Consider the following 17,569-nt stretch of genomic DNA (forward strand, 5'->3'; position numbering starts at 1 on the left):
CTAGCAGAATTGTTTACTTGTTGCTAAGCAGTTGCTAGGGACTCTCCTGGAAGAAGCTAGCTAGCTTACAAAGAATAACAACAAAAAATATCTAGTTAACAGAAGAAAGGAAGACAAAATAAGGACAAAAGAAGGACAGAAGAAAAAGGAAAAGAAACAGGACAACAAAGTGAAACAGTCAGCACTTCTATTGCAACTTCGTATTTCGTCGTCCTAACATAGTCTACACTGCTATCTGCCCAGCAGCTAGCCAGCTAGCAAACGTCCACCGTCTACCGAATAGCAGCACTGTAGAAACTATTACACTCAACTGAACGACTTGATTAGTGTAGTGTTAGCTAGCTACATAGTTGTCTTTGCTGTCTTCGTATCCAAGATAATTGTGTAGTTTAGAGCGTGTAGTCTTAGAGTGATTATCTTAATTTACCGAGGTTAGCTAGCCAGCTATTTGTCGTCCTTAACATAGGAGACACTGCTAGCTAGCCAACAGCTAGCCAACGTCTACTGAATAGAACTTCCGCACTCAACAACCCGGTCGCATTCCGCTTCGCTCCACAGGTAGTATCACATTTTCATTTCATTTCATTACAGCACAACGGTTTGATTTGTTTGATCGTAGCTAGCTACATAGCTAGCTACATAGCCGTCTGTGTATCAAAGATAATTGTGTAGTCTAGAGCGATTTTCTAGGTTAGCTAGCCAGCTATTGTCGTTCTTTTAACGCAACGTAACGTAATCAACACTGCTAGCTAGCCAGCTAGCCCCGAATAGCAGCACTGTAGAAACTATTACACTCAACAGAACGACTTGATTAGTGTAGTGTCAACAACGCAGCCACTGCCAACTAGTCTACAAAGTCAACAACGCAGCCACTGTCAGCTAGCCTACTTCAGCAGTACTGTATCATTTTAATCATTTTAGTCAATAAGATTCTTGCTACGTAAGCTTAACTTTCTGAACATTCGAGACGTGTAGTCCACTTGTCATTCCAATCTCCTTGCATTAGCGTAGCCTCTTCTGTAGCCTGTCAACTATGTGTCTGTCTATCCCTGTTATCTCCTCTCTGCACAGACCATACAAACGCTCCACACCGCGTGGCCGCGGCCACCCTAATCTGGTGGTCCCAGCGCGCACGACCCACGTGGAGTTCCAGGTCTCCGGTAGCCTCTGGAACTGCCGATCTGCGGCCAACAAGGCAGAGTTCATCTCAGCCTATGCCTCCCTCCAGTCCCTCGACTTCTTGGCACTGACGGAAACATGGATCACCACAGATAACACTGCTACTCCTACTGCTCTCTCTTCGTCCGCCCACGTGTTCTCGCACACCCCGAGAGCTTCTGGTCAGCGGGGTGGTGGCACCGGGATCCTCATCTCTCCCAAGTGGTCATTCTCTCTTTCTCCCCTTACCCATCTGTCTATCGCCTCCTTTGAATTTCATGCTGTCACAGTTACCAGCCCTTTCAAGCTTAACATCCTTATCATTTATCGCCCTCCAGGTCCCCTCGGAGAGTTCATCAATGAGCTTGATGTCTTGATAAGCTCCTTTCCTGAGGACGGATCACCTCTCACAGTTCTGGGCGACTTTAACCTCCCCACGTCTACCTTTGACTCATTCCTCTCTGCCTCCTTCTTTCCACTCCTTTCCTCTTTTGACCTCACCCTCTCACCTTCCCCCTACTCACAAGGCAGGCAATACGCTCGACCTCATCTTTACTAGATGCTGTTCTTCCACTAACCTCATTGCAACTCCCCTCCAAGTCTCCGACCACTACCTTGTATCCTTTTCCCTCTCGCTCTCATCCAACACTTCCCACACTGCCCCTACTCGGATGGTATCGCGCCGTCCCAACCTTCGCTCTCTCTCCCCCGCTACTCTCTCCTCTTCCATCCTATCATCTCTTCCCTCTGCTCAAACCTTCTCCAACCTATCTCCTGATTCTGCCTCCTCAACCCTCCTCTCCTCCCTTTCTGCATCCTTTGACTCTCTATGTCCCCTATCTTCCAGGCCGGCTCGGTCCTCCCCTCCCGCTCCGTGGCTCGACGACTCATTGCGAGCTCACAGAACAGGGCTCCGGGCAGCCGAGCGGAAATGGAGGAAAACTCGCCTCCCTGCGGACCTGGCATCCTTTCACTCCCTCCTCTCTACATTTTCCTCCTCTGTCTCTGCTGCTAAAGCCACTTTCTACCACTCTAAATTCCAAGCATCTGCCTCTAACCCTAGGAAGCTCTTTGCCACCTTCTCCTCCCTCCTGAATCCTCCCCCCCTCCTCCCTCTCTGCAGATGACTTCGTCAACCATTTTGAAAAGAAGGTCGACGACATCCGATCCTCGTTTGCTAAGTCAAACGACACCGCTGGTTCTGCTCACACTGCCCTACCCGGTGCTCTGACCTCTTTCTCCCCTCTCTCTCCAGATGAAATCTCGCGTCTTGTGACGGCCGGCCGCCCAACAACCTGCCCGCTCGACCCTATCCCCTCCTCTCTTCTCCAGACTATTTCCGGAGACCTTCTCCCTTACCTCACCTCGCTCATCAACTCATCCCTGACCGCTGGCTACGTCCCTTCCGTCTTCAAGAGAGCGAGAGTTGCACCCCTTCTGAAAAAACCTACACTCGATCCCTCCGATGTCAACAACTACAGACCAGTATCCCTTCTTTCTTTTCTCTCCAAAACTCTTGAACGTGCCGTCCTTGGCCAGCTCTCCCGCTATCTCTCTCAGAATGACCTTCTTGATCCAAATCAGTCAGGTTTCAAGACTAGTCATTCAACTGAGACTGCTCTTCTCTGTATCACGGAGGCGCTCCGCACCGCTAAAGCTAACTCTCTCTCCTCTGCTCTCATCCTTCTAGACCTATCGGCTGCCTTCGATACTGTGAACCATCAGATCCTCCTCTCCGAGTTGGGCATCTCCGGCGCGGCCCACGCTTGGATTGCGTCCTACCTGACAGGTCGCTCCTACCAGGTGGCGTGGCGAGAATCTGTCTCCTCACCACGCGCTCTCACCACTGGTGTCCCCAGGGCTCTGTTCTAGGCCCTCTCCTATTCTCGCTATACACCAAGTCACTTGGCTCTGTCATAACCTCACATGGTCTCTCCTATCATTGCTATGCAGACGACACACAATTAATCTTCTCCTTTCCTCCTTCTGATGACCAGGTGGTGAATCGCATCTCTGCATGTCTGGCAGACATATCAGTGTGGATGACGGATCACCACCTCAAGCTGAACCTCGGCAAGACGGAGCTGCTCTTCCTCCCGGGGAAGGACTGCCCGTTCCATGATCTCGCCATCACGGTTGACAACTCCATTGTGTCCTCCTCCCAGAGCGCTAAGAACCTTGGCGTGATCCTGGACAACACCCTGTCGTTCTCAACTAACATCAAGGCGGTGGCCCATTCCTGTAGGTTCATGCTCTACAACATCCGCAGAGTACGACCCTGCCTCACACAGGAAGCGGCGCAGGTCCTAATCCAGGCACTTGTCATCTCCCGTCTGGATTACTGCAACTCGCTGTTGGCTGGGCTCCCTGCCTGTGCCATTAAACCCCTACAACTCATCCAGAACGCCGCAGCCCGTCTGGTGTTCAACCTTCCCAAGTTCTCTCACGTCACCCCGCTCCTCCGCTCTCTCCACTGGCTTCCAGTTGAAGCTCGCATCCGCTACAAGACCATGGTGCTTGCCTACGGAGCTGTGAGGGGAACGGCACCTCAGTACCTCCAGGCTCTGATCAGGCCCTACACCCAAACAAGGGCACTGCGTTCATCCACCTCTGGCCTGCTCGCCTCCCTACCACTGAGGAAGTACAGTTCCCGCTCAGCCCAGTCAAAACTGTTCGCTGCTCTGGCTCCCCAATGGTGGAACACACTCCCTCACGACGCCAGGACAGCGGAGTCAATCACCACCTTCCGGAGACACCTGAAACCCCACCTCTTTAAGGAATACCTAGGATAGGATAAAGTAATCCTTCTCACCCCCCTTAAAAGATTTAGATGCACTATTGTAAAGTGGCTGTTCCACTGGATGTCATAAGGTGAATGCACCAATTTGTAAGTCGCTCTGGATAAGAGCGTCTGCTAAATGACTTAAATGTAATGTAAATGTAAATGCAAACATGTAATAGCACTGGCATTATCTAATTTACAGACATACGCCACTTTGGAGAGGTTTAGGGATACTTGGAAACATCGTGACCACACCTGACACCCCTTACTGAAACATCTGCCCATTTCTAGCTATTAGGTGTATCAAGCCCATTTTTTCCTGATATTGTTCACATTGTGGAAGCCATCTGATGAGTTTCCAGCTCTGGGCATCAATAATACACTTACAGCTTGCCACTTGGGCTCCAAAGTGCCGCAGCAGTCTAAGACACTGCATCTCAGTGCAAGAAGCGTCACTACAGTCCCTGGTTCGAATCCAGGCTGTATCACATCCGGCCGTCATTGGGAGTCCCATAGGGTGGCGCACAATTGGCCCAGTGTTGTCCAGGTTTGACCGGGGTAGGCCGTCATTGTAAATAAGAATTTGTCCTTAACCGACATGCCTAATTAAAAACAATTTTAAGGTAAAAAATAAAATAAAAGATTATTTTCTAAATAAAAATAGGTTATTTTGTGTGTGCTTGATCTTGTGTATTCTCAAATCAAATGTTATTTGTCACATGCGTGGAATACAACAGAGAAATGGTGCGGAATACAACAGATAAATGGTTACTTACAAGCCCTTAACCAACAATGCACATAAGAAAAATAGATAAAAAGAAATAAAAACAAATAATTCAAGAGCAGCAGTAAAATAAGAAAAGCAAGGCTATATACAGGGGTACAGGTACAAAGTCAATGTACGTGGGCACCGGTTAGTCGAGGTAATTGAATTGAGGGAATATGTACATGTAGGTAGAGTTAAAGTGACTTTCCATAGATAACAGAGAATAGCAGCGGTGTAAAAGAGGGGGGGGGGGCAACGCAAATAGTCTGGGTAGCCATGTGATTAGCTTGGTAAGGAGTCTTAAGGCTTGGAGGTAGAAGCTGTTGAGAAGCCTTTTGGACCTAGCCTTGGCGTTCCGGTACCGCTTGCCGTGCGGTAGCAGAAAGGACAGCCCCGTCGATGAGAATGGGGGCATGCTCAGTCCTCCTTTTCCTGTAGTTCACAATCATCAATGTAACTCCCATCTATCTTCAGATCATTTCCCATTAATCTCCCAGATGTCTTCTTTCCAAATAAACAAAGTTTTGGCATGTCAGAATCATGTAATTACACATTAATAGCAGCACCTTTTGGTTATATGTCTATTTTGGCAGAAATCTAAATGCAAAGTACCCAATGCATATGGGACCAGTAAAAAGTCAGTAAATTAAAATGCTGCCCGTCAAATGTCCCGCACCACATTTTCCTAACAGAAACTATTGCTGTCAATTTTCAGTCACAAATGATTTGTAATTATGTTGATGTTGATGATCCCTGGCCTAGGCCAATACGCACAAAAAAAAAAGTCATGCAGGCAATTTCATCTCTAAAGAACCAAATTGAGATATGATTATTCTGGATTCTAATTTTGTCATGTTGCACATAAAAATATCCATCATGCATTCCCTGGAGATGTTAGATGAAATAGCTAACGTTTCATGTCTTACTGCTAATGGAAAGTAAATGCATAATTGTATTTTTTTTGTTATTATCATTGTTTCATTTATCACGAGAGCAAAATGGGTCAATTTATTGTGATAGGACTTTTTGTCCATAGCAACCAGCTCTACTTCCACATCACGTCAGTCAGGTAAGGCAGGAGCTGAAGGTAGTAGAAGTAGGCCTACGTGAACACTGCATGCTTTTTATTCCACCTTTCTTTAACCAGGAAGGCCAGAACAAGTTCTCATTTACAACTCCGACCTGGCTACTGCCATGTCTGACAAAGAAAACGGCAGTGTACAACAGCGTGTGCAGATATATTTTTGTAAAGAATATAAATATTTGCCAGCACTGCACCTGAAATTGTTGTATATGCCTACATTACTTTGAAGTGCATTGGCTACTGTAGGTGAGCACCATTCTAGCCTTGGAATGACAGAGGTTCAGAGCAGACAGAAAATTGGCTGGTATATGCCATCTCGTATTCCCACCCCTGCCCCTCTCTCGCTTCCTCCTTCATATTCTCACCTTCTGCCTCTTGATTCCTCTTCTTTTTCTCTTAGTCACATTTTCACTCCTCTCGCTTCCTCCCCCTCACCCTCTCCCTTGTTTGTGTTAATTAGTGACAGTATAGGAGTGTTGACCCTCATTTTGGTAGCTACACTCCCAACTTTACAGGCCCACACATCCTTCTAAGCACCATGGCTGATAGGAGCAGGAACAGACAGAGACACCTGTTCTCTCTCAAATGACACCCCATTCATTCAGTACTGTTACTACACTAGCAGAGCCAGCATCAATTAGAGGTCGACCCATTTTGATTTTTCAACACCGATACCGATTATTGGAGGACCAAAAAAAGCTGCCACCGATTAATCAGACAATTTTTTACATGTATTTATAATAATGACAATTACAACAATACTGAATGATACCTTATTTGAACTTAATATAATACATAAATAAAATAATTTAGCCTCAAATAAATAATGAAACATGTTCAATTTGGTTTAAATAATGCAAAAACAAAGTGTTGGAGAAGAAAGTAAAAGTGCAATATGCGCCATGTAAGAAAGCTAACTTTTAAGTTCCTTGCTAAGAACATGAGAACATATGAAAGCTGGTGGTTCCTTTTAACATGAGTCTTCAATATTCCCAGGTAAGTTGTCGGTTATAGTTATTATAGGAATTATAGGACTATTTCTCTCTATACGATTTGTATTTCATATACCTTTGACTATTGGATGTTCTTATAGGCACTTTAGTATTGGCAATGTAACAGTATAGTTTCCGTCCCTCTCCTCGCTCCTACCTGGGCTCAAACCAGGAACACATGGACAACAGCCACCCTCGAAGCAGCGTTACCCATGCAGAGCAAGGGGAACAACCACTCCAAGTCTCAGAGCGAGTGACGTTTGAAAAGCTATTAGCAAGCACCCCGCTAACTAGCTGGCCATTTCACATCGGTTACACCAGCCTAATCTCGGGAGTTGATAGGCTTGAAGTCATAAACAGCGCAGTAGCTGCTGGCAAACGCACGAAAGTGCTGTTTGAATGAATTCTTACGAGCCTGCTGCTGCCTACCATCGCTCAGTCAGTCTGATCCATCAAATCATAGACTTAATTATAACATAACACAGAAAAACGAGCCTTTTGTCATTAAAATGGTAGAATCTGGAAACTATCCTTTCGAAAACAAAATGTTTATTCTTTCAGTGAAATACGGAACCATTCCATATTTTATCTAACGTATGGTATCCCTAAGTCTAAATATTACTGTTACATTGTATAACCTTCAATGTTATGTCAAATTTATGTACAATTCTGGCAAATTAATTAAGGCCTTTGTTTGGAATAAATGGACTTTACACAGTTCACAATGAGTCAGGTGGCCCAAACTGCTGCATATACCCTGACTGCTTGCACAGAATGCAAGTGACACAATTTCCCTAATTATAAGAAATTCATGTTAGCAGGCAATATTAACTAAAAATGCAGGTTTAAAAATATATACTTGTGTATTGATTTTAAAGAAAGGCATTGATGTTTATGGTTAGGTACATTGGTGCAATGACAGTGCTTTTTTCGCAAATGCGTTTGTTAAATCATCACCGTTTGTCGAAGTAGGCGCAACGATTATATGCAACGCAGGACACGCTAGATGAACTAGTAATATCATCAAGCATGTATAGTTAACTAGTGATTATGTTATCCTTTTTGGGATAGGGGGCAGCATTTTCACTTTTGGATGAATAGTGTGCCCAGAGTGAACTGCCTCCTACTCTGTCCCAGATTCGAATATATGCATATTATATAATTAGTATTGGATAGAAAACACTGAAGTTTCTAAAACTGTTTGAATGATGTCTGTGAGTATAACAGAACTCATATGGCTGGCGAAAACCTGAGAAAAATCCAATCAGGAAGTGGGACATCTTAGGTTTGTAGTTTTTCAAAGCTTGACAAACCGAATGCACATTGAGATATGGATGAGGTTGCACTTCCTAGGGCTTCCACTAGATGTCAACCGTCTTTAGAAACTGGTTTGAGGATTCTACTATAAAGGAGGGGCTGATACGACCTCTGAGTCTTTCCCGACAGAGTTACCTCTCGTTCCAGTGCTTTTCTGAAGACAAAGGAATTCTCTGGTTGGAATATTATTGATGTTTTATGTTAAAAACATCCTAACGATTGATTCCATACATCATTTGACATGTTTCTAAAGGACTGTAACAGAACTGAGTTTTAATTTCTCCAGTCTTTGCTGCTATGCTAGCAGATGTGCATAATATACTGCGACACTAATCAAAAAATATTGTATAACTCCAAATAACAAAAACGTAGCTATGCTGTAACACCTAAACTTTTTTTTGCACTGCATGGATCACCGCTGCGGTTGAATGCAGCATTGCTGTATGGTGCACCAGCCTAGGCTACTGTTCAAATGTTGCTGTAACAGGCCTACAAGTTTGCATGGTGTTTTGTTGCAGGTTGTGTTTTGGTTATTCATTGTCAATCTTTAAAACCGAAGCTGTACTGTAACATTTTAGAAGCCTAGCTTGGACTAAACAGGACACACGAAAGCAGCGCAATCGAAGTTTAATTCTCCAATGAGAGCACATCAGGCTGAATATTCATAATGTAGATTGCTCAACAGTTTATACTTGCTTGTGTCCTATTCGGCCCACGGACCTTGTGTTTGACACGTGCACTAGCCTATTAGCCACATTATGACTGGCTTGTAATTATTGCCCTTGCTAGTTTGATTGCATTGGCATTCCCAGCCTTAGTTACAGTCATCCGTTTTTGATCAAAATATTGAGTCATTGAAACTGAAACAGTGCATACCGAATGGGTGGAGGCTGCAAACAATGTACCATGCCAGCTGTTATTTACAATCTTACAGCAATATTTTTGGACCTATCAAGAAATATATCGGTAAATTATATTAATCATGCATTAGACTGCATCCATCTAGTCTGCCAACAATGACTGGAATTTGTCAAATAGAACCCATTTCTAAAGCCTTTTATAAAATTGGTTTTAAAGCATAAAGTGGAAATGTTATATTTGACTGTTGTATATCTGCAACGCTGTCAGTTCCACTTTAAACACCTAGCTACTACACTGTGGTTAAAGTTTACCCAGCCAGCAGCAGCAGCAGCACAAACAAAGAAACTGTTGTTACTCCCCTACACAGAGCAGGTCTGCAGGCAGTAGCGCTAAAGCCTCACAGAAAACAAATGGATATTGACATGGATGAACAGTAAAAAACAACCTCGAAACCCAAATGAAACTGTCGACCTACCTTGGAGCTGTGACTGTGCTGTGGGGATAGCTACATTACGGTGCCATTCTATGATACCACTCCATTCTTGTGCAAAGGAAGTTGGTATAGGCCTACTACTGTTGCCTTGTAACAGTCGGTCCAACTGAGCTGTATGGACAAAATAAGACTATACTAGGCTGGACAATAGAACGAGCCAAAATTCACCCAAGGCTGAAAAATGGCAAAAGAACTTTGGATGAGCTGGGACACTAGCTGGCCATAGCAAATGAATTGAATCAAATGTTTGCAGAGCCTCTTAGGACTGGAGTGATGCTTAGAATTCCATTTCATCTAAATGGCACAAAAATGTATCCATTTTTATTTTACTACTACAATCTGTTCGTAGGACAAAACAGAAAAATAACTTGTGTAGAAAGTAAACAGCCACACCTCGATGGTGCCAAGTCAGCATAACGAGGAAGTAGGAAAGAAAATGGCTAAAAGAAAACTTCAGACTATTTCTTGTCTAGCGATCCATGACAGCAGAGTACGCTGCCCAACCTTACGTAATTTGAAAGAGATTATACTGATTATTAAAATGGTGTCAACTTTTTTTTAAATCTAAATATACACATTGCGAGATATTTGGTGGAATATACAAGCATGCCTCTACATAGCAAAACAATGGGGGGAGCTCAGCGTTCCAAAGGCAAAGGGTATTTCGGGGCTAGCGTTTGATGACAACGGAGTACGCTGCCCAGCCTTACATAATAAGATAATAAGATTCTCATGGCTGCGAGATATTTGGGGAAATAGACAGACTATATTTCCCATGTAGGAAACAATGGGACGACCTCAGAGTTCCATGGGTCATTTTTTGTTGTTATTGACGTTTTAACTACCAGCAATTGGTTTAGCGTGGGCAGGTCTCACTGCCAACAATAGCAAAGCAGGCATTGTGACTGGGAATAGAACATTCTGAAAGTGAGTTGGTACCACGGAGCTCAATACAACTAATAGGAGCTGGCAGGGTGAAAAATGCCCTAAAATAAGGCCTGTTTTTTCACAATTACTTCAAAACTACAGCAAGCAGCATACAGTAATATTATCAAACTGGGCTCCAAGGCGGATGTAATGAATTCTATTGTTAAAAATGTTGTGTCCAGCCTACACGGAGTGTAGAAAACTTTAGGAACACCCTCCTAATATTGAGCTTCACTGCCTCCTTTTGCCCTCAATTCGTTGGGGCATGGACTCTACAAGGTGTCGAAAGCATTCCCATGTTGACTCCAATGCTTCTTACAGTTGTGTCAAGTTGACTGGATGTCCTTCGGGTGGTAGACCATTGTATTTATTATTTTTATTTATTTTTTAAATACATTTTGACCCTTTTTCTCCCCAATTTCATGGTATCCAATTGTTTTCAATCGCTACAACTCCCGTACGGGCTCGGGAAAAACGAAGGTTGAAAGTCTTGCATCCTCCGATACACAACCCAACCAAGTTGCACTGCTTCTTAACACAGCGCCATCCAACCCGGAAGCCAGCGGCACCAATGTGTCGGAGGAAACACCATGCACCTGGCAACCTTGGTTGGAGCGCACTGAGCCCGGGCCGCCACAGAACTCGCTGGTGCGCGATGAGACAAGGATCTCCCTGCCGGCCAAACCCTCCCTAACCCGGACGACGCTAGGCCAATTGTGCGTCGCCCCACGGACCTCCCGGTCGCGGCCGGTTACGACAGAGCCTGGACTCGAACCCAGAGTCTCTGGTGGCACAGCTGGCGCTGCAGTACAGCGCCCTTAACCACTGCGCCACCCGGGAGGCCGGTAGACCATTCTTGATACACATGGGAAAAACCCAGCAGCGTTGCAGCTTTTTTAAAGTGACATCAGTAAGGGATCATCGCTTTCACCTGGTCAGTCGGTCATGGCTGCCGAGTGGCGCAGCGGTCTAAGGCACTGCATCTCAGTGCAAGAGGCGTCACTGAAGTCCCTGGTTCAAATCCAGGCTGCATCACATCCGGCAGTGCGCCTCCATATGGAGGCGCACAATTGGCCCAGTGTTGTCCGGGTTTGGCCGGGGTAGGCCGTCATTGTAAATAAGAATTTGTTCCCAACTGCCTTGCCTAGTTAAATAATGGTTACACATGGAAAGAGTAAGTGTTCCTACTGTTTTGTACACTCAGTGTACATGTGAGAGGTATAATATTCAGACATTCTTGGAGAAGGACATTGAGTAGTTTCTGAGCAGTGTTTCTGCATTAGCCTTCATAGGGGTACTTCATTAGTTACGTATGAGAAAAGTCATTACCGTTGTTCATTTTCTGTAACATGGGTAACTAGGGAGAATGGAATTCTGCCCCTTCCCCTTGTCGCCACTACCCACTAAAACCCCAGCGGCAGCCCCATCTGCTGCTAAGCAGGTAGGTCATTGGTCACTGGTGAGCACCCAAGCAGGGAGAGTGTTGATCAGTGTGCCCCTCTCCCCAGGCAGCACACAGAGGAACATCCATCTCTCTGTCACAACTGGAGGCATGTACCCTCAATCTCCATTGCAGCTATAAACACCCAGCTACTGTAAATCTCAATTTGCCTATTCAGGAGTCTAGTGTTTCATTAACTCTGTCAGTGATTTCAATTTTAGAACCATGTATGGCATGATTATGTGTCTGGTTTCAAGTAACTAGCAGCAGGCTTAAGGATACATTCAATCATATAGCCTACTTTGGGTAGAAACCCAAATAAAAGTATGTAGATAGAAAGGTGTGTGGGTGTCATGTATCCTGGAATGGAGTTTCATAAAAACTACAGCTGCATATTACCCGAGACAGCATTGCACACACATTTTCTGTACAGCACTTTGAGATATCAGCTGATGTACGAAGGGCTATATAAATAAATTTGATTTGATTTTGATTTGATTTGATTACATATGCTACCGTTCAAAGGTTTGGGGTCACTTAGAAATTCCCTTGTTTTTTGTCCAATAAAAGAACATCAAATTGATCTGAAATACAGTGTAGACATTGTTAATGTTAGAAATTACTATTGTAGATGGAATTTGTTTAATGGAATATCTACATGGGCATACAGAGGCCCATTATGAGAAACCATCACTCCGGTGTTCCAATGACACGTTGTGTTAGCTAATCCAAGTACATCATTTTAAAAAGGCTAAATGATCATTATAAAACCCTTTTGCAATTATGTTGGCACAGCTGAAAACTGTTGATCTGAATAAAGAAGCAATAAAACTGTCCTTCTTTAGACTAGTTGAGTATCTGGGGCATCAGCAATTGTGGGTTCGATTACAGGTTTAACATGGACAATTGAACAGTTGGTACCTGGACAGTACACAAGTTGATTGGTTTGCTCTTTTGACACTACCAACACATGTGTTCAGATTAAATATACACAGAGTGTAAAAAAAACATGAAAAACAATGGATATTTCCATGACAGAGTGACCAGGTGAACGCTATGATCCCTCATTGATGTCACTTGTTAAACCCACTCCAATCAGTGTAGATGAAGGGGAGGAGAAAGGTTAAATAAATATTTTAAGCTCCACCAAAAAGTGTTAAATTACAATATATTTTATATTTGAGATTCTTTAAAGTAGCCACCCTTTTCCTTGATGATAGCTTGTTGACTGCTTTCTTGGCATTCTCTCAACCAGCTTCATGAGGTAGTCACCTAGAATGCAATTCAATTAACAGGTGTGCCTTCTTAAAAAGTGCAGTTATGGAATTTCTTTCCTTCTTATTGCGTTTGAGCCAATCAGTTGTGTTGTGACAAGGTTGGGGTGGGATACAGAAGATAGCCCTATTTGGTAAAAGACCCAAATCCATATTTCCATATTATGGCAAGAACAGCTCAAATAAGAAAAGAGAAATGACAGTCCATTATTTTAAGAAATGAAGTGCAGTCAATACAGAAAATGTCAATAACTTTTTTTGGAATGAGATGCTCTCCCTCTACTGTGTGTGCATCTTGCTAGCCATTACTCAAATGGTGAGGGGCTGAAACTCATTGGCTGGAACTCGAATTGCAAGGGGGCTAGCCCACATGGGGGAAAATGCAGAATAAAATTGCACATTCAAAGGGATTTTGTGGCTAATTGCTTATGCATGTATGAACTCAACATTGACACATCCAGCCCCTAGGCATGAGGTTTAAAGAAAAGACGTCCTAGTCGCCAAAGTTCAGGAACGTGTTTTTAACCCTTTACACTCGTGGGAATTGGCCTATATGGATAGGGCTAAATTGAAATGTTTACAACATTAGATATGTGAAAATAATGGTCGTAATAGAAAGGGCAAAACAGTTCAAGACTGAATCCAAACATTACACTTGATTTTATGTGCATTTGTGTGCCGCATTTGTTGATAACAAAATCTGAAAATAATTGGAATACATTCAGTGACATGATAAGAATATTCCTGGAAAACGCTTGGTAGGTGCACCATAAAACAAAATTATCAAGGGTTTGTGTGAGAGGACTAACTGGTGTCTCCATGTGGCCACACGCCTCTCCAAAGTGTGCTCAGTTCCTAAGTAATTGCCATGCACTTCAATAATACTGACCAAAACTATAAATTCAACATATAAAGTGTTGGTCCCACGTTTCATGAGATATAATAAATGAGCCCAGAAAAGTTCCATACGCACAAAAAGCTTATTTCTCTCAAATGCTATGCACAAATTTGTTTACATCCCTGTTAGTATGCATTTCTCAATTGCCAGGATAATCCATCCACCTGAGCTGATTAAACGGCACGACCATTACACAGGTGCACCTTGTGCTGGGGACAATAAAAGGCCACTAAAATGTGCAGTTGTCACACAACAATGTCACAGATGTTTCAAGTTGAGGGAGCGTGCAGTTGGCATGCTTGGCTGCAAGAATGTCCACCAGAGCTGTTGCCAGAGAATTGAACGTTCATTTCTCTATCATAAACCACCTCCATTGTTGTTTTAGAGAATTTGTCACTACGTCTAACCAGCCTCACCACCACAGACCATGTGTAACCACAGCACCCCAGGACCTCCACATTCGGCTTCTTCACCTGCGGGATTGTCTGAGACCAGCCACTGTAAAACATTTTGACCAATCAATAAAACGTTTTCAGCTTAAACTTAAAAACTACTAAATTCATATAGAAAGTATATAGGAAAGATAATGGAACAATATATTTTTAAATAACATCTTTGAGAAAAAAAGGAAAAAAAGACAGCCAAGGATAATCAAGAAATCCCCCCAAAAACATGACAAGGGGGGCCCCCATTGATTTAGTTATAATGTTTGAGTCATTCAGACAGCATAAGAACACGGCATAAGCCATGGCAAAATGTGTTGAATTGCAGGAAACTAGCTTAAAAAAGTAAAATGTACTCATCACCATGGCAAAATGTGTAGAATTGTATAAAATCACCCCCTCCCCCAACTTTGCCACCGCTGCTGAAAGAAATCCTAGGGGAAACACTGCAGTGCTATGTTGCTCATGCGTCATAATGTTTACTTTACAAAGAGGAAGTTGATAGCAGCTGATGTTTGGTGGTGACATTGAAACTCCTGAGACAAATGTATGTTGCGTTAAAACTAAGACAGCAGACAGGCTTACAAATGGGCCTAGAGATAGAACAATATTTACGAGTGTAAGTCTTAAAACCAGAAACTTGACTGATGACTATGAACATTCCACTGTCAGTCAGGTGACTTAAAATAATTGGAAACAGGTTGCTTTATCATTACTCAAATGTGCTATATAAATTAATAGTTACTAAGCTTATTGTATCATCATTGCATCCAGTATCTGTTACCAGCCGCCATGCCTCTATTCTAACTACTACTCCCTCTATGTGTCAATAAAGAGTAATGACAGTGACAAACAGAGACTGCCACAGCCTGACACCAGACCCTGCCTACTGCTGGCCTTGACTGGAAAGCTGGCTGACAGCAGTGTGGGTCTGTGTGAATGAGACTATGAAAGTGAACGGAGCTAGAGGGCAGTTCTCGCTATCGCCATCTCTCTTCTGTCAAACTGCCCATTATTATAGGACAGTATGAATGCATACTGCAGCGTTTCCCAAACTGTCTTCAGTTTAGTGTTTTGCCCTAACACTACACAGCAGATTTAAATTATAAAAGCTTGATGATTAGTTGATTATTTGCATATTTCAGTCAGCTGTGTAGGGCTAGGGCAAAAAAGTAATCGTGCACCCCGTGGCATCCCGAGTCGGGAAACCCAGGCACACTGTGCAGTCAAAGCAGAGCCATGTATACATTATATGACTCTGATACAAAGTGCAGCAGACATAAAGGAGCAGGCTTGATGGTTAGAATCATAAATGAGATTCAGATGAGAGCCAATTAGTGTATGATGTAGGCCTAGCCTGGATCCAATTGAATTGTTCTGTTTTAATCTGATTGGATGTAGGCTAACAGAGATGAGCTGTTCCACAAAAATTCCCTTTACCCCCATCCTTCGCAGATGTACATGTACAACCGCCAATGCTGATTTAAGGCCTGCCTAGCTGGCTTGATGAAGTGTGACCCAACACTGTACTTGACCACCCAATGAAATGTCTCATCCCAGATTCCCCACATACTTGACCTTCCAAGGCATTGATCTCAGAAATATTTTGGATGCTTTTGTCTCCATAAAAAATGTTTTTTTTTTAAGTATCCAGGGACAATAGAGTGCTTGCAGGGCGGTAATTAGAGTGAGTGGGAAATACAACAGGTCTGGCAGAAGTTACTGGTAATACACGTTTGGCCAGTCTCTCTTTTGGGAAAAACAACAATCACAGACTCCATCACACAGCAAGAAGTGCCATGGCAACACCTGTGTGTGACAAATGATTTCCATCTCTGAATACAATTACTAGGGCCACTACTCACTGACTATAAATAACTAGCTACACCCCAAATAATGGCATAATCATGTCATGAACATTAAGTATCTGTAATTGTTGTAAACTCTCACCTATCTATGTCAAAGATAAGAAAACAAATCCGTGATTACATCCAATGTGAGCCTCACATAATAATAACGTCACAGGATGTTGTAAAGTTTGCTTTACATCAATTATTGTAATAGTGTAATTTGAGCTGTGACAATAACTCACCAGGTTCATTCAGTACAGTACGGATATATGAGGACACGTGATGAGTATCAAACATCCAGCTAGCATAATCAAAAAGATCAGCTAACTGGTTTTAAGTTACCATTTAGCTAGCTAGTGAACTAGTACATTCAATGTAGCTTAGTTATGTCTCGGAACCTGTAGCTAGCTACCAAGCCATAAACAATGGAAGAAACTTCACTTACTAAAAATAGATTGACATTGGGAACGTGCATGCTAACTAATACTGGCCAACATTAAGTAGCTAGGTAACGTTAAGTTAGCAACAGCTAACTAACTACACTTCTGGACAGTTTCACTTGTCTGTCAAGTTTGTAACGTTAACAAGCGAGCTAACTTAGCTAAAAAGCTAACTGTCTGGCTAATAAAGCCTAGCCCAAGTTCCTAACGAGTCAAATAACGAAGTGCTCTATTCCGACACAAATCACACAAACCCTAACCGTCTACTTACCCTTTGTAATAAGCTTTTACCCGGACTTGGTGAGGGTTTTCGCCGGGGTGAGACATGGTGCTGTCCCGCAACGTCGGCATCATAAGCCCTCGGAATCGGAACTCCGCACGCCAAAGATGTTTTCCTTCTGGCTGCGACAAATTTAGCTGTGTACCACGCCGAAAACAGTCTCCTCTGTAACTTGCCTCGATAGATACAACAATTAGATAGCTGACTTGCTATGGAAAATAACAATTTGAGTCTTGTTAATTTGATAAAATCCAGACAAAGTAGTGTACAACTTCAGGAGTCCGCCAAACAACACTCCCTACTGCAAAAAGGCCTCACGACGGACGAATCCATTAGCGGAATGTAGGAGGGGCCAATCAATATTTGAATCAACAAACTGAACAAGAAGATACACTGATCGTAAATAATATTTGGTAAATGAAACATATTTAAGGCGAATCATATGAATATCATATATTGTAATGATAGACAAAGAGTACATTTTATTTTTAACACAGTACTGTAAATGTGAATATGTTCATGATCCCTATTGTACCAAATTAAATGCAAGGGCGTTTGTGTTG

The 17,569-nt window shown here is 43.1% G+C and overlaps 1 protein-coding gene across 1 annotated transcript in view; it reads right to left on the bottom strand.

Annotated features, from left to right (window-relative positions):
- prkci (protein kinase C, iota) overlaps positions 1-17,343 on the bottom strand; it is a 61,349-nt gene extending 44,006 nt beyond the window's left edge. The window contains exon 1 of the mRNA XM_035788669.2: positions 16,998-17,343. Within this exon, the coding sequence (XP_035644562.1) occupies positions 16,998-17,080 (83 nt within the window). The 5' untranslated portion in view covers positions 17,081-17,343. The remainder of the gene's footprint in view (positions 1-16,997) is intronic.
- Between the last annotated feature and the right edge of the window lie 226 nt (positions 17,344-17,569).

Source organism: Oncorhynchus keta, chromosome 15 (assembly GCF_023373465.1).
Source record: "Oncorhynchus keta strain PuntledgeMale-10-30-2019 chromosome 15, Oket_V2, whole genome shotgun sequence".
NCBI classification, from domain to species: Eukaryota; Metazoa; Chordata; class Actinopteri; order Salmoniformes; family Salmonidae; genus Oncorhynchus; species Oncorhynchus keta.